Below are 25,260 nucleotides of genomic sequence, written 5' to 3'. Positions count from 1 at the left end.
ATAATAATGATAATGATAATGATGGAACAAGTTTTTTAACATTTGGGTAGTGTCTAAATCACCTAAATCACCTGAGCTGAATGAAATTTGCTGTGGATCCTTGAGAGCACCACTGCTAAATATCAGCCTCGCACACATCCTATTAAAGCCAATCAAACAAGGAAACATTAGAACACAAAAATCCCTTTTGAAAGAATCAATACATTTCATTTTCCCCCTAAATTGAAAGGAATTTAAATAATTTGAAACTACTTAATTTATAAAGCCAATAAAATTGAATCCAAAAAACTGAAAAGAAAAAAAAAAAATCAAATATACAGAAAAAAATGTGCGGAATAATGAACACTATAATGTAACAAGATTAAATGGTAAACATAACCATGTTTGATTACCTATAAAAGTCAAATCAATTCAAATGTTACAGTACACGTTTACTAAAATATATCAAACACTATTTGTCTAATGAAGTGTTGATCGGAAAAAAAATCAGCATTGCGCTTTCTAAGCTCAAACCTAAACTCAACTACTGAGAGGTAATCAGGACTCGTATCTGATGAAGACACACTCTCACTCATGCACATGCGTTCAATAAAGATACGCACTGGAAGTTCGATTGATAATGATATTGGTAATATGACACATCTTTGAGAAAAGTGGCAACTCCAGTGGATCCCTTCTACAGTACATCCGACCCATCAAAGTTAATATTTGCGCTCTCTCTCTCTCTCAGGTGGAGGTAACATTAAAATTAATCTACAAGGGAAGTGAATGACGAGGGATGTTAACACCGGGCCTGATCGAACATTGTTTTCCTGCATGCCGAGTTTGATTAAAGGAAAATCCACATTTCAAAGAAGAGAGAAATGATATAGGAGAGCAGGATGCAGGGTGAGAGTGTGGCCTCTCTCGTGGGTGATGTGTTGTGGTTGCACTGTCAAGATTGTCCAAAGGCGACAGAGAGGTTTTCCTTGGGTCTGAGATGTGGGCGGGACGGCTGGTTTTAGGGGAATGCGGTGGGGTAGAGGCTGAGGGGCTGGCTCTCATTGGTGGGGAGAGGGGACCGGTAGCCCTCGAAGTTTCGGGGAATGCTGCCACTGGTGGAGCCAGAACTATTGCTGAGCGTCTCGATGCTTCCCTCCCTCTGCAGCTCTGCTGCATTCAAAACACACACAGAGAGAAAGATGAAGCAAACAGCAACATTAAACAAGACTCACACAGTTAGGCAGGATCACTGCAGTGCTTGAAGTCAGGAGAGATTTTAAATGATTCACTATTACTGTAAAAAGTGCTAATCTCAAGCTCTCACAAGTCACCTGTAGTTGTTTAATTCTTTTAAATATAAATGAAGTGTTTGTCATTTAAGATAATTCATAATCTGAACTTCTAAACAATGCTTCAGCTTTCAGAATAATGGGACTTGGGAAAATGTTCATTAAGTGTATAAAGAACAAGTTATGGTTAATTTAAAGTAAATAATAAAATAGAAAGACATATGTGGCAGCACAACTGTTTTCAACATTTATAATAAGGAATGTTTCTTGAGCCGCACATCAGCATATTAGAATGATTTCTGAAGGATCATGGCTAAAGAACAATTCAGCTTTGCCATTTTAAAATATGTTCAAATAGAAATCAGTTACTTTAAGTTGTATTCATATTTTGCAATATTAGTATGTGTACATTTTTGGGTGCACTGAAATAAATGCAGCCTTGGTGAGAATAAGAGACTTCTTTTTGAAGCATAAAAAAAATCTATGGGTTCAATAAACACTCACAAACAAATAGTTTTTTGCCTGAAGCAGTAACCATAGCAACAGGTCACTGAGGTACCCGAGTATTTTTCATTAGGATCATCATTGGATGGAATATTGACAAAACATTAACACTGTCATTATGACTTGGAAAAAACACTTACATGTTACAAATATACTACTAAAATGTTTCCATGTTTAATATGAGATGATGTTCAGTTAACTGTGTGACCTGAAAATTTCCTGTTGAAATGTCAAGCTCCCTAAAAGTCTCTGTATAATTCACACACAATCTGCTTGAAATAGTAGAGGTACAATACTATCAATTTGAGGAAAAATAAATCCATGTATTATGCTTTCTTGTAAAAAAAAGACTCACTTTAATGATGACTAAAGTGAAGTATCCAATGGGAATAGAGTCAAAAACTATGAAAAATTGATTTTTTTTTTTAAAGTACGTACATAAAATATTTGTGCACATAATGGCCAAAGCTTGTGTTTTGGCACCTTGTGGAGAGTGTTATTCTCAGCATGATTTGTATTGTATATGTTGTGGATGTTACATGTTGTTAAACTTTGTCCATTGTATAAACAGTCACGGACAGCAGGGACTCATAACCGCTGAGATATATGCATTGTTTTAAACATACATCAGATGCAGAATGGTGGTGTCCATAATTTTTCAGTTATTATCTGGTGTGTATACAGAACATCTCAAACACACACACTGTACAGTGCTAAAACGATAGCAGGGACTGGGTGGCCCTGATGATTTGCGCTGGTGGGGGAGGAAAGGAGGCACATACCTCTGTGACAGGTGCTCGTAAATCCTGTTCTACTGGCTCAAAGCAAAAGAAGCGTGCCTGCCAGGGAAGAGACAGTGACTCTGCTTCTCCTCGTGTGCCCAGCAGATAGCACATACACACAGGGTGGCAGGGCCAAAAGGCGCTTGCATGTGGGCATACGCAAATAAACACCGCTTAAATGATTCCACACGGTGGTGTAGTAATTAGAGGCAGGGTGCAGATGGTCAGGGCCCACACCTGGACCAGAGAAATGTGCTGTTGTGGAGCGCCGGTGGCGTGTGTTTATTTGTGAATCTGCATGTAAGAGAGAGCGCCGGCAGTGGTATGATTCTGCTGGAGACTGTGCTCTTGGCCTTAGCACAGAGTAAACAATGATGTCACACACTAGGGGTAGACAGTGTGATCAGAATCTTTTATCATGGTACAAGCAATTTTTACATCACAATTTACTTATATGAATACAAAGAAATTGTGTTCATATATATCTATATCTATATTATCTATAAATATATACAATAAATTAGTACAATCCAATAACTTAAATTCTTTAATTATAAAATTATATGAACTACACTGTAAAAAAAACGATTGTGATTTTAACAGTAAAAACCTGGTTAACAGTAAGTTTCCATACTATATTCGGTGAATAAATGAAATTACATTTTAATGTAATTTTACAGTAAAATACTGTTAAAAATATGGTTTTTGGAAGTGAAAAAGAAAAAGTCATGTATAATTTACAGTGAAAAAACGTAAATTGACACTCCCAGAATTCTCTGCATGACACTTCATATTTGATGTTTCTTCTTAGTTTTTTCTTATCTTATCTTAGATCTTACATCTAATGTTGTTAAATTAATGTTTCTTGCATTATTTCAGTATCACGTGTGTCACCGTGATGGGGTTTAGTGTTTGTGTGAATGACACTGTGCACCTTCTATATATAAATATTGCCCTCAGCTCGTAGAGCTTAGTTTGCGGTGAACTTTGGTTCATCACGTGACTTTCTCATCACCACTAGTTTTTGGTGGTTATCAGTGCATTACAATGGTTCAAAACAGATATTAACACTTCAATATGTTGGTTTATTAACATTACATCAGTTAATGAAATATGGTATTTTATTGTGAATTTAAGTTAAGTCTGTAAAACCTAAAATGTTGCTACCATATTTTTTACTGTGAAGTTCTGGCAACTACAGCTGCCGGTATTTTATCGTAAATGTCACAGATTTTTTTTTTTACAGTGTACCATTTATTTGTAAAATATTTCATATATAGATAGTAAAATCCAGTAAGGTATACACTTCAATAATATGATTATTATACATAATTATAATAATTATATAATACTATTAATTTGTATTGTATTTACAGTAAAATTTTATCAATTATTTTTTTTATTATATAATTATATTGATATTTTTTTAATGATATAATTAGTGAATTACCACTCATTTTGAAAGTATTTAGAATTTATTTGGCTTTATTTGATGGATGCAAACCAAAGGATAAAAATATTTGTCTTTAGTCTATACAAAATTATAGATTATCATTTTTTTTTTAAATAAGCAGTAGTAACAAACAAACAAACAAACAAACAAACAAACAAACAAACAAACAAACAAACAAACAAACAAACAAACAGTGGCTTCATACATGCATACCCTGCTATGGAAGCTTGTTTCCGACAGAATTAAAAAAAAAGTGACTTTTTCCTCAAAATTCAGACATTTTTATACTTCGTAAGCTTATTTTTTTATATATAGTTTATACCTCACAAATTCTGACTTTTTTCATACAATTCTAAGAACCGTGAGATTTAAACTCAGAAAAACAAGATATAAACATGTAATTCTGAGAAAAAAAAAATTCAGAACTGAAATATAAACTCACAACAGCTAAGAGTCACAATTAGCCTTTTAACTTTTTATTCCATTGCGAAAAACTGAATTGCAAGATGTAAGTTCAGAATTCAGAGAAAAAAGTCTGTAAGCTTAGTTCTGAGAAGTAAAAGTCAGAATTGCAAGAAAAAAGTCTGAATTGTGAGATTAAAAAAATTCACAAAATATACACATCTAATTCATTATCTCAACCAGCAGCCGTCTCTTTTAAATTAAACTTACCAGCCACATAAAATCTCCTCCTAAAGCTCTTAGCTTGACTATACACACATTACACACACTATGGAATTCTTTCGGTTTCTGTTCCCTCTCTCTGCATCACTGCAGGCACATCTGATGGCTGAACCGCGAGTGCCTGCTCCCCAGAAAGCAGGCTCCAGCAGAATATGATCAAACATGCTGGTTTTCGGCAGTAAACACCAGTCCAGCGTGGCACAGACATTTCTAGATCTTAGAACGCTGTTTGCTGTGGGTAACCAGCGCATGCTTACACATTAGACTGAGTGACAGAGAACATGCGGGCTTGAGCGCAGCTCACCGAGGGGGAGTCAACTGATCATTAGAAGGAAACCAAACAGGATCAAAGCACATAAAGAGCCCTTCATCAGATAGCTGTGCCAGTGTAAATGCCAATGAGAGAGTGGACCCAATTTGTGCCCTCATTAGAGAGGGGGGTAAACGGGACAAAGGGCGTAACTTACTCTGATAAACACTCTTTAAGAGTTCAGTTTCTTGTTTGCACTTAAATCGTAGCATGGATGCAGCTGGAGTTGATTAGTACTCTCTCGTCATTCTTCTCTCCAGGTCATGTGTCTCTGCCTGACAAGATGGGCTTTTAATAAAACTTGGCTGTCTGTGCAGTAGAAACATACAAAAAAAGTTTGAAATCCATGCTTCATGATTAGAGAAAACAGAAAAAAGGGCTTTCACCAAAAACTTCAACACCCATAATGCACTTTTAATTTTGCCACTATTTGTAGTTTTAAAGGGGTCATATGATGCGATTTCAATTTTTCCTTTCTCTTTGGAGTGTTACAAGCTCTTGGTGCATAAAGAAGATCTGTAAAGTTGCAAAGACTAAAGTCTCAAATCCAAAGAGATATTCTTTATAAAAGTTAAGAGTCAGCCACGCCTACCTAAAACGGCTCGTTCTAACACGCCCCCACATATCTACATCTCTATGTGGGAAGATTTGCATAACCTGGAGCTGATCCGTGCTGGTTGCTGAGGAAATACTACAACTTTGAGCTGTGGATCGCCAGATAGGCTTTCACCGTGGACGAAGCGGAGTCCTCACTCTAGCCCTCCGGCCGTTCCTCACTTTATCCCCCGGCCTCTGCTTACTCTAGGCCGCCGTGTGTGACGCTGTGTTTCGTTGTGAAAGCGAAACTACTTTGTTTGGCCTTCCAAAAATGGACGCGACTACAAATCAGTGGTTAAGTTGTATTTACAACACTGTTCCAGAACATTTTATGGAGGACCATTTCGTGATCCTGGGAGAGTAGACTACAATGCCGGCTGTTCTGACTCACAGACTGTAAGTAAGTTTTTTATAATTATAGAGTTTTTATATTTTATATATTTAAAGCGAGTTTTTTGGGCAGTGTAGAGTAGGGCTTGTTGTTTGTCATTTCTCCGATCACAAATGCAGACATGGTTTTATGTTTACGTGGCGCATTGCAACGCAACACGTAAAAAGACAGTATAAGTCATTATAATCCATAATTATGTCCCCACTGGATGCAACAAATGCCTCGTTTATAATGAGTTTTCATGTTTTTGAATCATCGCTCCGGCCTGACAGGGCATCATCACAATATGGTAAGGGGCATAACATTTCTGTCACACGCTTGAGGTATTCGGCCAATCACAACGCACTGGATAGCTGGCCAATCAGAGCACACCTTGCTTTTTCAGACCGATGAGCTTTGTAAAAATCGATGCGTTTCAGAAAGGCGGGGCATAGAGGAGAAACAATAATGTACAGTATGTGGAAAATAATGTGTTTTTTTTAACCTTAAACCGCATAAACATTTCATTACACCAAATACACAAAATAATGTTCTTTTTAGCAGCATCATATGACCCCTTTAACATGATCTCTGGAGCTGTCAAAAGTCCACCAAATTATGCATAATAGACTTGTGCCGGTATTCAGTAATGCGATATCACGATTATGACCATGCACTATATCGTTATCGTGGGCACTTCAAAATGTCGTAAATAATTATTTATTACAAAGTATTCAGATTTGTGAAGGCATTTTAAGAATAGCCTACTTTTCCCATCAACTGGTTAAAATGTACAATGCCGCTGTATGCTGCGTCAAAGATGCATGTGCACTCATGTAAACAAGCCCAACATGGATGAGAAGTGCATGGCGGAACGAGTGAAGGAGACTGATGAAAATGCACATTCACTCTCTGACAGCAGATTGCGCTGATGGAACAGCAGAAATGCAGCCATTACCCCGGTAACTCCGTAAACAAAGCAGCTGCGCTACTTTCCGTTTCTGAATAGGATTTAACAGCCATTCTGATATTTGTATTAGCAAAGCTGTTCATCACAGCACCAAATACTTAAATACTTAGGCTTAATAGGCAATTTATGTTCAAACTTTTTTACATTTTAATTGAATCTGGACTGCAACATACCCTTGATATTGTTTGAAAATGTTTTGATTCTTTATTGTTCAGCCACACATTACATTAGGCTCCATTATTTAAAGGTGCAGTAGGAGATCTTGGAAAATGCTAACTTTAGCCTAATAGCACTGAAAGCGAACGCCCCACCCTCCCTGCAATCGCCGTCCAAAGCCACGCCCCCTGAATGCATATACGCTCACAGACCAGAAGAATATGAGAGACAACATAGGCTACATCAGTGGTTCCCAATTCCAGCCCATGTTCCGAAGTGAAGTAAACTTCAACGGATTTCCCCTGCTCAGGGAGTAGGGAGCAATGAACACGGTGTAGGGATCATATCGATCGCAATCGGTCAGCCACGTAGCTCACTTCTAACAAGCTGGTTATCGGAATCGGGTGTGTTAGCGAGACATGCAAAATATGCATTTTGGCACGAGGACTGGAATTGGGAACCACTGGGCTACATCATGTGTCATTCACCAGTGAGAAACAGAGTAGGGAGCAATGAACACGGTGTAGGGATCATATCGATCGGAATAGTTCATGCACGTAGCTCACTTCTAACAAGCTGGTTATCGGAATCGGGTGTGTTAGCGAGACATGCAAAATATGCATTTTGGCACGAGGACTGGAATTGGGAACCACTGGGCTACATCATGTGTCATTCACCAGTGAGAAACATTAAAAGTACTACAATACCAGGAAGGAAGATCAGGTTGTTGATGTTTGTCTGCCATTCTCACTCTGTCTGCACTGCGTGTGTGAACACGCTGATTACGTAGGCCTATCCTGTCTGTGAAAACCGGGTACGCAGAGGTATGCTAATACATAAGTTGACAGGCAGGTAGGAAAGCCCATTAAAACACTCGGACTGAGCATTTTGATTGGATGAACATTTCTTGGTCCTATGCCTTCCACAGAATATATAAATACAGATAAATACATTTAGACCACTTAACTTAATGATTGCTATCGGGATGTGAAGAGACTTTCAACCAGCATAACATAAAACGTTTCTGAAGACAATCACCTATTGCACCTTTAACATTAGCTAATGTATTAGCCTAGTTAACAAACTGTCAATGAAAAATTCTTCTAAATCATTTAGTCTTAGTTAATTTCAACATTTAATGACACTATATTAAAAGCAAAAGTTGTAACTGTATTATTTAATGGACCCAAGCTAACATGAACTAATAGTTGTAGTTTTTAAACAAAGTATAATAACTTCTGTAACAAATGTTGCTGTTGCTCATTGTTAATGTTAATTAACTAAGGTTAACTAATGAGAACTAATGAGGTACACTGTGCTTAATAATAATAATAATCTGAATTATTATTATTATTATTATTATTACCACCACTACTACTAACAATAATAATTCTGATCTCCAATCAAGATACTGGATATGTTTATACTGCTGCATTTCTAGGATTCCTCACTGAGCACAAGTGGAAACAGACCTAAACAAAAATACTACATGCATAGACACACATTCTGGTGCTCGCTCACACACACACACACACACACACACACACACACACACACACATGTTGGTATATGTGGTTTACGGGGACTCTCCATAAGCATAATGGTGTTTAAACTGTACAAACTGTATTTTCTATCACCCTATACCAACCCTACACCTAACCCTACACCTCACAGAAAACTATTGGCAATTTTTTAATTTCATAAAACACCATTTAGTATGTTTTTTTTAAGCCTTTTGGTTTATGGGGACACAGGAAGTGTCCTCATAAACCATGTTTACATTGTAATGCCCATGTCATTATACACATTTGTGTCCTCATAAACCATATATACCCGAACACACACAGGCACATGACTATTAATAAAAGCCCAGACCGAATGAGTAAACTGGATACAGGATGAGGCCTTGTCACAATAATAGTGTCCCATACACACTCACAATGCTCCTCAGCTGGGGTGTTGCTAATGCCCACTTTTTAAGAGGATGACTCCCTTAATGCCAGCTTTTCATTTGAGTGATAATCTCAGAGGGGCTGTGAAATAACTATCAACAGTGTGTGTGTGTGTGTGTGTGTGTGTGTGTGTGTGTTAGGGCTGTGCAATTAATCGTATGCGATTGTCATGCACGTCTCGTCAGTAAAGCCAGTTCTGTGATTAGTAGTAAATCTCCATCACCTGAGCCGTAGTTCACTGACAATTAGGCAATAACACGCGAATTCATTATCGCAGATTGAATCGCCTGCGATAATGCACGCGATATTGCCTAATTATCAGTGAACTACGGCTCTGTGTAGTAAATGCCACTCCATCTGAAAGCAGGTGATGGAGATTTACTACTAATCACAGAACTGGCTTTACTGACGAGACGTGCATGACAATCGCATACGATTAATTGCACAGCCCTAACACACACACACACACACACACATGTTGGTATATGTGGTTTACGGGGACTTTCCATAAGCATAATGGTTTTTAAACTGTACAAACTGTATTTTCTATCACCCTATACCAACCCTACACCTAACCCTACACCTCACAGAAAACTATTGGCAATTTTTTTATTTCATAAAACACCATTTAGTATGTTTTTTTTAAGCCTTTTGGTTTATGGGGACACAGGAAGTGTCCTCATAAACCATGTTTACATTGTAATGCCCATGTCATTATACACATTTGTGTCCTCATAAACCATATATACCCGAACACACACAGGCACATGACTATTAATAAAAGCCCAGACCGAATGAGTAAACTGGATACAGGATGAGGCCTTGTCACAATAATAGTGTCCCATACACACTCACAATGCTCCTCAGCTGGGGTGTTGCTAATGCCCACTTTTTAAGAGGATGACTCCCTTAATGCCAGCTTTTCATTTGAGTGATAATCTCAGAGGGGCTGTGAAATAACTATCAACAGTGTGTGTGTGTGTGTGTGTGTGTGTGTGTTAGGGCTGTGCAATTAATCGTATGCGATTGTCATGCACGTCTCGTCAGTAAAGCCAGTTCTGTGATTAGTAGTAAATCTCCATCACCTGCTTTCAGATGGAGTGGCATTTACTACACAGAGCCGTAGTTCACTGATAATTAGGCAATATCGCGTGCATTATCGCAGGCGATTCAATCTGCGATAATGAATTCGCGTGTTATTGCCTAATTGTCAGTGAACTACGGCTCAGGTGATGGAGATTTACTACTAATCACGGAACTGGCTTTACTGACGAAACGCGCATGACAATCGTATGCGATTAATTGCACAGCCCTTGTGTGTGTGTGTGTGTGTGTGTGTGTGAAAGAGAGAAAAACAGAGAGAGACCCCCTTCTGGATTAGAAGCAAAGTTAGCTGCCAAACCGACAAAACCCTATCAGAAAGGATGAAAAGCGGGGACTACATTCAGTGAGTCCCGCCCACATGTGAAAGTCCATATTTCATGGTCATTACAGAATGAGCTTTCAAGAGCGGTGCAGGTAAAGGCGGCCAGCCTCCATTGTGCTTTCAATTACATATAATGAAAACTTACTGTAACCTCTGCTGCCCTGGAACATACCATCCTCCAGCAAGGGCACATTTCTCATTTACTTATTAGAAACAGAGCTGCGCTATTGGTGGAGGCCGTGGTGATGTGTGCGAGGGATCATGCATGCAGACGGCCCGGAGGGTACAAACACAAGACAGACCAAACAGAGTCTACAGCTTCATGTTAATTTCACAGAAAGTGCTTTTCATAACTACTGACCACCCTAGCAACTGCCTAGCAACCAGCAAGCAAGCATTTTCTTTAGAAAGAAATCTAGTGAGTGAGTGCTAAAAAATAGGACTGTGGGAGACCGTAATGTGAGTTATGAATGATAAAAGTTACAGTCCTTAAAAATGAATCACTTACAAGGATGACCACGTACAAACTCTAGATCTCACGTTGCTGCCATGTTTCTAACTAGAGCACAGTGAGTTGAGTGCATGTCAAAATGAAAGCATATTCATGTTCCTGCATGTAACGTCCGAACTCAACGAGGCTCTAGTGTTAGATTACCACAGAGGTGTGAATGACTCTCCACACATATACTTACGGGCTTAAATTATTCATTTTCTTCCATACACTTTCCTTCCCTTTCTTTCACTGAAATAACACGAAGGTAATGAATGAGTCGGAAGAGCAAGAGAAAATGTTTCTAGGAAATGTGAGAGGAAACATTGTCCTCTGACACATGATGCTAACGTTTGCCGTATCTGATACATCAGCGGCTTGTGCTATTCTACAAAAGCAGAATATGAACTAGATTTTTACATTTGCTTGAGGAAACATGAACTGAGAAAACAGTCCTTGCTTGTGCAAATCTCATCACCACAATGCTAAAGTGTTCTGGGTGGTTGCCAGGGCATCGCTATACAGTTGCTAAAGTATTTGGACCATTTTTAGCACTTTACAATGTAACTGTTAGGGTGTTAACGATTTAAATCATTAAATACAAATCTACTGTGAGTTGTTAATCAATAGTATATACTTCTATTAAAGCTATCAGTCTGTATTATATGAACTTTTTACAAATCATGTTGACGATTTAATTTCATGTTGACTGTATATATCTGAATATTTTGCAGCTTTTAAAATATTAAATTTATCATGTCATACTTGTAATCAAGAACATTAAATCAATTATATTTTTCCACTGATTTTCAATTTAAATACACCATTCGATGGTCAGTAAGATTTTTTCCCCTTATGCTCACCAAGGTTGCCTTTTTTTAATAAAATAATAATCAAAAAAAGTTTAATCAAAAAATATTTAAAAAAAGCTGAATTTCATGTCACCAGAATTCAATGTGACATGATACTGCAGAAATCATTCTATGCTGATTTGCTGCTCAACAAACATTCTTATTATCATTTAAAACAGTTGTGCTGCTTAATATTTTTGATGGAAACATTGATACTTTTTTTTTTTTTTTAAAGAACAGCAATTGTTTGAAAATAGAAATATCTTGTAACATTATAAATGTGTTTACTTTTGATCAAATTAATGCATCCTTGCTGAACTGAAAATATTATATATAAAATATAAATATATATTTTGGTTCAAAATCCAGTTTGCAATGTTGAGACTCACCTCTGGTTCATGCCTTATAACTGCATTATAAATCTCAATGGAAAAAATGAATGAGAAAAATACTTCCAGAGTGTGCGGGCAGCATTACACTTCATAGCGATGCTTGCCTTAGCAACACCACTAATGACTCTCAAACGACTTCTTTTGTAATTCAATTGGTTTATTTGAACTGTTTCTGAATAGTATACAAAGATAGCAAACTTTCCAAATGTGCTAAATTGACTAAACGAGGCCAAATCCATTAAGATAACAAACATGACTGACTTTGTATTTATCGTACAGACAACGACTAGACCACAGCCTCTGAATAAAAACCCAAGTCAAACAAAATCACTCAGATTCTGCCAGCATTAAGAAGGTCTATTACTGCTAGCAGAGTAATTGGTTAAATAGTTGCTCAAGGCGCAGGTCTCAAATTTAAGCCAGCGGGATGGAAGGCTCATGCCATTTACAATTACAAACCACTCAGGCTGGTGGCTTAATTTGAGTTTTGATTCAATTAATTGATTTAATTGCTGTCCATATTGCTTTATGTCTCTTTGATTGATGGGCACGGTCAATGTGACGGCCGCGGAGTCGTACGCCATGCCAAGCATCCTGAGATATACACGCGCACACACACACACACACACACACACACACACACACACACACACAAGTCTTTCTGTTGGAATGAGGTTCATTAAATCCCTGTAGCCCAAGGAGGAATCCTACACTCAGCTGGTCTTTCACTGAAAAGCACCATTGCTCACTCACTCGCCCTGAAGCTCAAGCTCGCACGTCCAACACCAAACTGGACAACAGCACTTTCAAACTACCAGTTTTCATCTACCAGCCATAAACACATTAGAAACTAAACAGCAATGTGTTTTCCACTTTGCATAATTGCCATTTTGCTTTGCATTAGTCAGATCATCACTAAGCAATTAAATGATAGCACTAAATGATCTTGTCCTCTTTGAGCGCACATTCACCTGAAAGTGCTGGAATGCCTCTAGAGGAAGAAAGAGAGAAAAGGTTTATCCACAGTACTGGGAGAGGCGTGCGTGAGTGCTTTCCTAAGTGTGAGGCCATTAGAGAACCGAAAGAGAGGCAGCGGCACAGGCAGCGTCAGTAACACTCTCCCTTCCTTGCTTGCTTCAAGTCCTCTCTCCTCTTTTCACTTTCCTGGAAAGTGCTGCAGTCAGGCCAGTGATCTCATATCGGTGTGGACCGTTAGCGCTGTAACGCCTTTCAGCTGTGCTTTCAAGAAACCCTCCATTATGTCCTCTATCACTAATTCATGCAACCTCTTTACTGATATATATACAGCACACGTGTAAATGCGAAAGGAAAGGGAGGAAGAGTTTGGAGAAGTAGGAAAGAGCAAGGTAAGTGTGGTATTGAATAATGAACTCTTCTTTATGCTCTTGAGAGGCTAAACACAGTAAATGCCCTATGAGTCTGAATCAGTTGTGGAATCACAGCTCTGAGCCGGCTTGACTACGTAGCATGTCTCACCGACACCTGCCTCTTGCTTCCATTTGCAGTGATCTCAAATGCCTGGTGCTTTTGACATGTTTCACCAACACCATGTCTAGACATCCTGGAACATCTTTTAAAAGGTATCCTTCTACCCCCTCAGCTGTCTCCCTTTCTTTCTCTACTTTCTGACTGTCGCTCCCTTGAGCGAGCTGTTAAGTGCAGTCTCAAAAAATCCCACAAAAAGCCCATTTACTGCAAGCTTCGGTTTCTACCCTAAATCCCAGCTTCCATCCTTTTCTTTACAGTTTTAGCAACTAGTTTGTAGGCTAGAAGAACAACGAGGAAAAAAAGCAGGGGATAAATGCTAAAATGATATCCAGGCCCGATGTGTCACTGATGGAGACAGAGAGAAAGAGAGGCTATGAATGCAGGAATTCTTCTTCATCGTCTCACCCTGTCGCTGTACATTACTCTCACACTGAAGAGACTGATCATGGGATGAATGGGTGAGTGCTGAGGGGAGGAAATAATAATTGTGTTCCTGTTTTTACACTTCATTCCCCTCCAGGCCATCTCACTACACATCTATCCATGCACTAATACCACCTCACTTTCTACTGTCTTTGTCCAACACATGCTCTCACAGTATGAAGAACCACAGAGATTTGTTTTTGTGTTCCTGGTTTCAGACAATGTAAGTAATGATTGTCAGCTACAGCTGAGCTCAACATCAGGGTCGATGACACTGTAAACTCACTGAGAGCTGCAGGCCCTATCCTCAGCAACAGCTCCACAGAGGTCAGATCAACACAGCATGCATAAATGGACCTAATAGCCCTATGATCACGCCTGTCTTCTTGCCCACAAATGCAGGGTCACTGTGTGCTGGAAGAGATGCAGTTTACAGAGGGGCAGTTTAAAGACAAGGGAGATTTAAATGACATATGGAAGTATTTACACTTACCAAACTCACATGTAACCGGGCATTATAGGGCAGCTAAACATGTTTAACAATGCTACAGACTTGCAGCACAACGTAATGGTCCAGCACACTTTCACTGAGGAACTTGGGTTTGGCAGGAGATTGAGCAGACACAGATTAGAGCTGGGTTTGTTTATGGAATCTATCATCTGTGTGCTGCGTATAGGTGGTGGATGATTGATTAGCACAAGCTAAGTCCTTTGCACGGCGAGTGACTGGGCTGCTGCGCTTTCAGCTGTGTCTTGTTGCTTTAGTGATGGCTATCGCACCACATTAAAATGAGCTGTGACATGACATGGAAGGCTCTTTCTGATAATAGCTTGCGATTTGGCGAAAAAATACTTGCGAGTTAGTCCAATTCAAATAGGGAATATTACGGTTATTAACCAGGTAAGCAAACAATGGAGAGTTTTCAGTACGCCCAGAACAGGATCTACCCTATTGTATGCTGGGATAATCTGCTACGCCATTAATACCTGGAATAATTTACCTGCTGCACATTACCAACTCAAGGCCTGTTTGATTAATTTTCATACTTAATTCTCAATCAAACCTCAATTTTTTGTTAGCATACATGAAATAAATAGAAGATGGTGAGGCTCAGTCTTGCTAAGTGTTAGCACAGACATTTAAATCTAGTTCACAAAGTTCAAACTATCAGCTCTGTCAGTCAGCAGGGAGACGTTCACATTTCTGCACTGATTTGGGGTGGAAAATCAGATGATTTCTATATAATAAATGAAAACACAGTAAAATGTTTAAGCTGAGAATATAACGTTGTTATTAATAGCTGAAAGCATCATCAAATTAGCCAAAATATTAAATAAACAAACACACAAGCAGTTAGGGACTTGTAGAACTTTCAGAATGACGCCATTCTAATTCTGTGGAAAACTGAGTAACTTTCTGTGGAGTTCTGCACGCAGATTCCATGACAGTCTAATAATATCCAATCCCTAGTCAGACAATTAAATCATAAATTAAATAATTTAAAAAAAAGTTAAAACCTGACAATTTTATAAACTAAAACTATGACAACTAGTGTGCAAAGGCTAAAATATGGAGCGATTAATGTTTTGATGGCTTTGGAGAGGTTAGAAAACAAACATCCTGCTTCTTTCATGAGTGCTAACAGCCAATCGAGAGGAAGACAGATTTTTGGCGCCCTGGAGTGTCTAGCCATTGGAGAAGTATGTACAGACGAGTGTTACTGGCGGATGTAAGTGTATTGTTCCTAGTTTCGTGACAAAAGCTCTAATCATCATAAGTTCAGCCGGTCACAGTTCAGTCAGCTCAGTGGTGTCCATTTATGTTTGGAAAACTATGCTCACGTACATGTGTTCTTTCTTTTACCAGCTTCCATGCATGACTGTTTAAGGGCCCGTCATATGAATGTTTCTGTAATGAAGCTTTAGTGTTTGAATGTAGTTCAACTGCAATCAAGCTGAATAAGCAGTTAGCAACACTATTAAATATTTATGAAACTTAGCTAACAACATTGACACACACCAAAGAGTGAAAAATTTAAGGGGGTCTGAATACTTTCCGGACCCACTGTATATATATATAAAGTGTACGCGTGTTTTAGACATTGTATGTACGTGTGTTGCTGTCACAATAAAGCTCTGCCCCAAGGGTCGAACTGAATACTCAAGGATGAAGAGGAAGAAAGAGAGAGCTTGAGAGCTGTCGCTAACATCCTCTTCACAATGAAGCTATTGTGGCATGTATGGCTCCAACAGTGTGGGCTCTCCTTCAAGTGCACAAAAACCCATCGGCCTTAATAATTTTAAAAGAACACATATATTTGGTTCAGTAGACAACAAAGGAGAGTCCTTTCAGCTTTCACACCACCATACACAATTACTGTAAAACATTTCCATAATCACAGTGCTGTGCTAATGAACTACACAAAACATGCATTCAAATCTCTATATCAATGAAGAAACATAAACAACATTTTGGCATTGCTATATCAATTTTTACAGGTTATGACTACATCACTACTAGAAAACATTGGGAATCTTTAGTAGGGTGACAGATTATCAGATTTTTTAAAAGAACCAAATTAACTGACTCACTTAAATCAAATGTGAGAAAAATATTCTCACTGCAGCATTTTGTTTAAAGGCAGACAGTGTATTAGCATTATCATGTCTACATCACTACTCCATTCTGAGAGCTCTGTAAGGCTGAAGGGGTGGGGAATTGAGAGTGTGCTCTCAGTACTATGGGCTTAACGGGGAAATAGATATAAATGTGTTTTTTGGAGCAGCTGGAGTAATGAGGAATGACAGAGACATAATCCCTGTGTGTAACCTCAGTAAACACTGGCAGCGGTGGTGTGGGGAGGGACACAACGCTTGACAGGGTTGAGTCCTGTCCTCTTCCCCCTGTTTAAATGGAATTTACGTTAGGTTAGCACCAATGACAAAAATCCAATTTGCAGCATTATGCCGCTGGCAAAATCTAATTTTAAGATGACTGCATTCCAAGAGTTTTCTCTTACATTCCTTGCATGACGGTAAACCGGGGGTCTTGCGTTCGCTCCCATCGCCTGCATGAGTAGTATTTCCCAGTTGTCAATTTTCCAATTTCATTGATGTTAAACTACGCAAGAATGCAAAATCTGAGGACTGGAGGAAAGAGATAGACGGAATGAAACATGGAGAAGTAGTTAGTGACTGATAAAGTAGAAGAAGAAGAGTCTGAGATGTCCCCTGATGCTACAATCCTCTTCTGAAAAAGAGCCTGTGCGTGAGGAGATGCTAAGTGTCGAACCATCTGCTTTCGACCCTTCAAAGAGGCTCCCGGCTGAACCTGCGTTATTAAACAGGGCATCCCCACAACTACAAAGAAAGCTGGTGAGGTATTGCATACGCAGATGCACTGGCTCACCCACAGCTCAACGACACAATCCCATGCTGCTTTACAATCGATCAGATAAATCCCATACCAGCCGTTGTGTCTAGATAGCAAACCTCGATCTGTGAAAAGCCTAAGAATAAAGTTATGGCACTTACACACTGGAAAAGAGTTTGGGGTCCATGGAGTTTAGAGACCAAAAGAGTTATTGTGAGAAAATAAATAACTAAATAAACTAAATTATTTACCTAATTCACACAGTATTATCAGTATATATACACATTACTGTTCAAAGGTTTGGGGTCAGTAAGATTAGTATTTTTACTTAGGAAATTAATTTTAATTAGCTAGGATGCATTAAATCCTTGATGAAAAGCTTTAATTCTAAAATCTTGAATCACGGGTTCCACCAACAACAGGGTTCACAGAACAACAGTTACTGTCTAGACACAACTCAGGCACGACCCATGACAACAAATGAAGAGGGTACTTTGGATGACTATAGGGTAATTACCAATATTCGGCCGTTATTCTCAGCACTTACTGCCACATTAGTCGGTACCTTCAACAAAGACCTAAATGGGAACGGCTTGAACTCTTAAAGTCTGGCACTGATTCTTAACTGCAGCCGGACATCTGGGTGAAAAAGACACAGACTGACATAACGGATGACTAGCACTCATCAGAGGCTCCAGCACCCTGTCCCCAGCCACCGTGCTGCTTATTTAGAGCCTCTCGCCGCAATCCATTTTTTGTCCGTACTCTGGGTTTCCTGCTTCAGGAGATGCTTAACATTACGTTCATCCACCAGCCCGTGGGGCCAAAAGTTGAGAGTAATGTGATCAGTAATGAATTTTGTGTTACATTAGGCTGTATAAATGGACGGACAAGCGCAGACTACAAGTGTCCGGGAGTCGGGCTTAATCTAATGATGCAAAAATAGAGACAGAACCAATTATGGAGAGGGCCAACTCGGTGCTGCTGCAGGGACTGCAAATGAATAGGTACAAATCAAATTAGTGCCTAATAGACGTGCTACGAGAGAGGGCCAGTCGATGCTAAATGCATTAGGGCCTTGTGACCTCGCTGCTCCAAGCAGTGGCGTCCAGGATCCAAGCTCCATCTTCCCCAGATATCAAAGAAAGTCTTGTTCAGACGAGGGGGAGGGCCGGAGAGCAGCAGCTTCCTAAATGAGTTAAACATTTGGATTGTCAAGAGTGGCAATTTCCCCCCTCATTTCGCTTGGTCTCTCCCTCAATGCGAATTACCTAATTTGTTATTGTAAAACCTCGGAAATGTGTCTTTTCCAAGATCTGTACGAGAGATCACGTAAATACGCCAGGACGTATTCTTATCTCTGCGCAATTCGAACAGGATTGAGGAGACATAACTGATTCCCGGAGTCACTGGAGGAATTAGCAAGAGCAAATCAAACAAAATAGGGTTTACCATATTAACTTCTGAGGGAGTTAGTTTGCTTTTGAGCTTAACGAGCTACTAATGAGAAGAATTAACTTGGCTGAAGTTCTGTTGGCAGGTCTGTAATAACAAAAAAATTAATTATATCTGTTTTTTTTTCTATAAAGCTGTCACTTGGGCAGTACCCTAAGGTACAAAAGCTAAAAGGTACATCTTCTTTGTACCTTATTTACTCCTAAATGGTACATATTAGTACTTTTTAAAAATACATATAAGCACCTAATGTTAGTACTTTTTGAAAGGGAAATGCCCCAGTGACAGTTTTATACCTTTTTTATCTTCTTGTACAAAGTTATCATTACATATTCAAATTCCTTTTGGACATCACATAAAATAAATTTGTACATACAATGAAATTAAGTGGGGTCTAATGTTGTTCTGGCCCACAATGGCTTTCATTATATGAACCAAAACATTTGATACTTTTTTGTTTCACAGCAGAGTCATACAAATGAGCAAAAAGTCATACAAATTTGTGAGAACCATTCTTTTTAAATATGTGATGTTAACTGTTGTTTTTAATGGTATGTTATAGGGCTGTGCAAATAATCAAATGCGATGATCATGCGCATCTCATCAGTAACGCCAATTCTGTGATTAGTAGTAAATCTCCATCACATGCTTTCAGATGGAGTGGCATTTACTACACAGAGCCATAGTTCACTGACAATCTACGCAATATCGCGCTCATAATCGCAGGCATGCCGATAATGAACGCGATATCGCGTAGCTTGTACTATTTGCACAGCCCTAGTATGTTATCTGACATCCATTGCCTATATGTTGTACATAATACCATTAGTGAGAGTGTTTGCGCTCACCTGTCCCAGAGCCCACAATGTCTCTGCTGGGCGACTCTGACATTGCGTCTGCCAGCCTCTCCTTCAGGCCCTCTTCCGTGGCTTCCACAGAGGACATGTGACGCAGTCCGAAACTCTCAGGCCAGCTGCCACACACCTCCAGCAGGGTGACGCTGCGGTCAAACATGCCTGCCAGAGAAAAAACGAGAGAGAAGAGCAACAGTTCAATCCTCGATTTTGATTCACACTGCATTAAAGCTCATTACAATTTAATTTTATCACTGCAAACTGCAATTTTTTTCTGTTCTTTATAATTGTTGCTTGTCTAAGTCAAAAATCACACCGTACCGGCTTGAAAACACTGCAATTCTGTAAGTCTCGTTGAAGTCATAATACATAATGAACCTGAAAACTGTCTATGGCTATGCTGGTGTAACTCAGAGGTCATAAACAGCTATCTGTGTTTCATCTGGCACACATAGCAGCTCAAGCCCCAGCTGACCCCCCTTGCCTTCCTCTGACAGGGATAGCAAAGAGGAAATGACTGACCCCTGAAAAACACCACTGTGGGCCAGTATGACTTCAAACAAAAACACTGGGCTAATTTTTTTTTCCAGCAATAAGCGCCTAGGCCAATAAAAGGGATATTGCATAAGGAGGGGGGTGTTAAGGAAGCACAGTTTGTCTGTCTCCCGTGATGCTGCATTTCAGACAGTGGCATCTTTCTATTATATATACCTGCCACATAAAATACAGCTGCTTTATCTGAACGGCCTGTAGGGAGACCCTTTGATCTACAGGCCAATGACTATCTGGCCTTGTCTGCCCTCCCCTGCAAACCCTCAGCCACACTCGAGGCCTCTGACAGGCGCTAATGCGCAGGCGAGAGAGGAGCGCGGGCGGCCGGTGGCACAGCGCTGATAGGGAGACAAGAGGCCTGCCGTTATCTGCTGTAAAACACTAGTCCAGCCAGACACACAGACAGCAGATAACTTCATACCACTTCATAAAAAGCTGTTTGTCCTGTGTCTGCCATTGACTCCTCAAAGCACTGAAATCACCCGAGTCAACAGGCCCGCCATCAAAGCAACTTCCTGCAGGCTGAGTGGAAGTGGCAACCATACCTGCTGCCCACAAACAACAATTCTGCATGTCGCCAAAATACTACAGCACATGCATACTACAGCACTTTGGTCTTTTATGGGGTTTTGATATTTCATAATGCCAAGTAGTACAGAAATACAGAAACTAACTTTCAATCAAATAAAATCAATAAAATAAAAATAAATTAAGAACAGACATTTGCTAAAAAAATAAACCATATGAATTAGCAAAGAAAAAGACCAGTGAAAAGAAATGGAATCAATACATACACTACATGTATTGAATTCTGATATTTTTTTGAAGTAATAATAATCATAATACTCTCCATATAATGTAGCCGATATATACAATGCCTGTTTAAAAGATTGGGGTCAGTAAGGCTTCATTCGATCAAAAATACAATAATAACAGTAATATGGTAAAGTTTTATTATAAAATAACTATTTTCTATTTATTCCTGTGATGGTAAAAAGCTGAATTTTCAGCAGCCATTACTCCAGCCTTCGGTGTTACTTGATCCTTCAGAAATAATTTGAATATGCTGATTTGGTGGTCAGGAAACATTTCTTCTTATAATTAATGTTTTAAACCATTGTGTAACTTAATGTTTTGTTAAAACCATGATGATTTTTTAAGGATTCTTTGATGAATAAAAAAGTTAAAAAGAAGAGCATTTATTGAGCTTATAGGTCAAAACACCTAACCAGAGCAAAGTGCTTTCTTTCATGGTCAGGTTCATCAAACTGCTGAAGGTGTTGAACAAGTTTAGGAGGCTGGAGCACGCACCTCTGCGAGTGTTGTTTTAAAGCAGCCCAACAGCTGAAGGAGAACTTCACAGAGGATGTGGGGTCAGAAGTTCAACCCCACCAATACGGAAGATCTCTTCATTAGACTGGCTGACAGCCACCACAGCCCACATTCCGCATTATTCACACCCCGTCAGAGCTCAGCTTCATCAATTCAATAATAAAACGCCTGCCGTAGGTTCTGGGTGAGACAAAAGGCCTGAGCGGACCCACGTGGATCCTCGCGTGTTCCTCTTGCTTTTGATTCTTCACTTGGAAATCCTGTCTGAACTACTGAGGTATGAGGATGTGATGTTAACATTTAACAGGCAGGAGGAGACAATTTTTTTTTTTATCATCATAAAACCCATGTGTGGGGTTAGTCATCTCCTAGATGTTGGCAAAAGCAGGGCTACTTATCTCATTTTTAAGATTTTCTTTATTTTTAGTTCAGAGAACATTCACCTTGAGAGCCTTGGGTTATGGCAGGTTTACTGAGGCATGTGGGGGGAACACATTATCCTGTTTCTGGGCTACAAGGGGCACCAGAGAAGTGTAAACAGCTAAAAGAACAGCAAAGGTGGGGCTAATTCAATTAGGTTTTATTAAGGGGCTATAAGTGAAATTGAGCTAACAAGCAATTATCCCCAGGAAAGTGTGTCAGACTTGTGTAATGTTGCTCACTTGTATCTAAAAACAAACAGGCTTCTGGTGGAAAATGGACAGAGTGTAAATCATGGGCTGTCATTTGTCCAAGGCGGCATCTGCTTGAACTGCCCCTGCCGAGAAGACCTCCACCTTTCTCTGGCATTTTGCCACTTTTATTTAGAAGAGGGTAGACGGAGGACAGGAAATGATAGTGAGAGAGAGATGGTTCGGGAACAGGAAGTGCCCACATGATCTACACACTCTGCACTAATTACAAGCTAACTGATAAATAAAAAATTATATTAAAAAAAATTAAATTAAAAAAATAAATAAAAATAAAGTAAAATAAAATGGTGGCAAATCACAAAAGTTACTTAAAAGCTGACCCAAAAAAAAGACACTACTAAAGTTGGTGGCAAATCACTAAATAAAAATAAAATAAAATAAATGTGAATGAATGAATAAAACACTTTGACTAGCTACAACTAAATCAATTGCTAAAATTTTGGTGGTGACTTTAGAAGGAAAGTAGCATGGCCAGAATTGAGTCGAGGACTGTTGTTAGTCAAGTAAACTTTATTATCAGTTGATTATGGCCTTGCTCGAGTGAGTGTCCTCTTTGAAGAGATCAAGCCATCCAACTCTCCAGATAAGAGTGACACTGGGCACTCAGGCTGGCTTTATTTCCGTACCCTCCAGCTCCTCAGTGTGCACCCTGCTTTCACTGGCTCTTAATCAGAGACCACTTTAAAGTGCCGCCGGTATACAGACACACACAGCATCAACGGCTACTAAAAGCCAGACGAGCGCACCACAGCTAGAGCGATACGGACCCAAAAGCTGCCAGAAGTGTTTAGCGCCGATGTGTGAGTGTTAATGTAGATGTAAGCTCTGAGGATTAGCAGTAAGATAGATGGCCATAAGGAAGTCTTTTCCCCCACCTCCAAGGCCCCCATTACACTGCCTTTTAAATCATTTACTCCCTCGCTCTCTCTTTTCACTCTCGCTCTTTAGCTGTGAGAGTGTGAGTAATCCCATCAATTTCCTCACCGGGCTTTTACGCTCTCTTTCACACAATGGATTCCGGCTCACTCAGCCACGGCACTCTCCGCCCCGTTCAAAAGCCAGGTCGGCAAACTTAGAAAAACAGAGCGCTGTCTGACAATTAGTCTTAAACCTTTAATAGCGAAGAGTGCAATGCGTCGTGTGTGGCACTAGCTGTGGCTCCTTAAAGTGTCAGTGTGAAAGTATAGTGTAATATATGCTTCTCAGTTAAACAGCAATCTCATATTAGGTGTGTCCCGAGGCTTTTCTAATAAATGAAACTGATAGAGTCTGTGTAAACAGAACGTGGCCTAATGATGGAGAGCGAACGAGCGAGAAGCCATTTTCCAACAGCCAAAGTGGCAGGGATGCCTAATTGATATGGAAGAGTATTGTATTACTTCTCAGTTAAACAGCAATCTCATATTAGGTGTGTCCCGAGGCTTTTCTAATAAATGAAACTGATAGAGTCCGTGTAAACAGAACGTGGCCTAATGATGGAGAGCGAACGAGCGAGAAGCCATTCTCCAACAGCCAAAGTGGCAGGGATGCCTAATTGATATGGAAGAGTATTGTATTACGCTGTAACTTAATGAGGCAGATGTCTTGTTTATGCTGAGAAGCTAATGTGTTTCACAGCTACTTGAGTGCATTCATTTCTCTGACAGGCTGGAACGTATCAAGCCCCTCCCGTGCTCGCCAGAGCCAAACCCTACAGGGCCGCACCGATCCATGAACAAAACATGACGCCAGGGCTTGACTCAACACTCAGCACTCAAAACACTGTCAAATCTTATTCAAAACAACAACAGACACCGTTACTTTTACTTAAGCTGTTCTTGTCAATAACCTTTAGCATGGTTGTTGTGCATGGCAAGAGTTCACAGGTAATCAAATTGCAATATTTGTAGATAATTTCCAAGAATCAGTCACCCGGACTGTGCTTAGACTTGTAAAATGAATCGTTCAAATTTTACTAAATTTAATTTAAATGTAAATAAACACAGCATAATAGCAATTTGAACATATAAGGAATTACAATTAAAATGAACTGAAATTAAATTTCTAAATAGAAAAGCAAAGCATGTGAAGATGAAGGATTTAGTTTAAAAAGTTTGAAGATTTATAGATCGAACAAACCAAATATTAAATGAACCAATGAACAAACAAACCAGTGAACAACAAATGAACAAACTATCAAATGAACAAAATATCGAACAACAAATTAACAAGCTATTTATCGAATAAACAAACTATCGAACCACTATCAAACTATCGTGTTTCTCAAACCTATGAGAGATGCGTAAAATCTGGCGCTTGGGGTGAGCATCCACATTAATCACAATACCGCCCATCCCAGCAGACCCCATCCATCAGACCACTGTTAAACTGATAGAGTCCGTGTAAACAGAACGTGGCCTAATGATGGAGAGCGAACGAGCGAGAAGCCATTCTCCAACAGCCAAAGTGGCAGGGATGCCTAATTGATATGGAAGAGGATTGTATTACGCTGTAACTTAATGAGGCAGATGTCTTGTTTATGCTGAGAAGCTAATGTGTTTCACAGCTACTTGAGTGCATTCATTTCTCTGACAGGCTGGAACGTATCAAGCCCCTCCCGTGCTCGCCAGAGCCAAACCCTACAGGGCCGCACCGATCCATGAACAAAACATGACGCCAGGGCTTGACTCAACACTCAGCACTCAAAACATTGTCAAATCTTATTCAAAACAACAACAGACACCGTTACTTTTACTTAAGCTGTTCTTGTCAATAACCTTTAGCATGGTTGTTGTGCATGGCAAGAGTTCACAGGTAATCAAATTGCAATATTTGTAGATAATTTCCAAGAATCAGTCACCTGGACTGTGCTTAGACTTGTAA

General features: G+C 39.5%; 1 protein-coding gene across 1 annotated transcript; it reads right to left on the bottom strand.

Moving 5' to 3' along the window:
- Nucleotides 1–334: 334 nt before the first annotated feature.
- Nucleotides 335–20,176, bottom strand: LOC107589751 (breast carcinoma-amplified sequence 3-like). Its single transcript, XM_016278272.1, has 3 exons — nucleotides 20,144–20,176; nucleotides 19,817–19,984; nucleotides 335–1,152 (listed from the first exon to the last, which is right to left on the bottom strand). The coding sequence occupies exons 2-3, from the start codon at nucleotides 19,980–19,982 to the stop codon at nucleotides 1,001–1,003; spliced, it is 318 nt and encodes a 105-aa protein (XP_016133758.1). The 5' UTR covers nucleotides 19,983–19,984; nucleotides 20,144–20,176; the 3' UTR covers nucleotides 335–1,000.
- Between the last annotated feature and the right edge of the window lie 5,084 nt (nucleotides 20,177–25,260).

The sequence above is a fragment of the Sinocyclocheilus grahami genome, unplaced genomic scaffold, assembly GCF_001515645.1.
Source record: "Sinocyclocheilus grahami isolate Dianchi unplaced genomic scaffold, SAMN03320097.WGS_v1.1 scaffold119.1, whole genome shotgun sequence".
NCBI classification, from domain to species: domain Eukaryota; kingdom Metazoa; phylum Chordata; class Actinopteri; order Cypriniformes; family Cyprinidae; genus Sinocyclocheilus; species Sinocyclocheilus grahami.
The sequence above is the reverse complement of the archived record's forward strand: the minus strand, read 5'-3'. Positions and strand labels throughout refer to the sequence as shown.

What these genes read in the sequence shown, in the direction of transcription:
- LOC107589751 (XM_016278272.1), bottom strand. Translation starts at nt 19,982, where the DNA reads ATGTTTGACCGCAGCGTCACCCTGCTGGAGGTGTGTGGCAGCTGGCCT. An exon ending in CATTGTGGGCTCTGGGACAG is followed by an intron (nt 1,153 to 19,816) that starts GTGAGCGCAAAC and finishes TTTTGAATGCAG; the next exon opens with CAGAGCTGCAGAGGGAGGGA.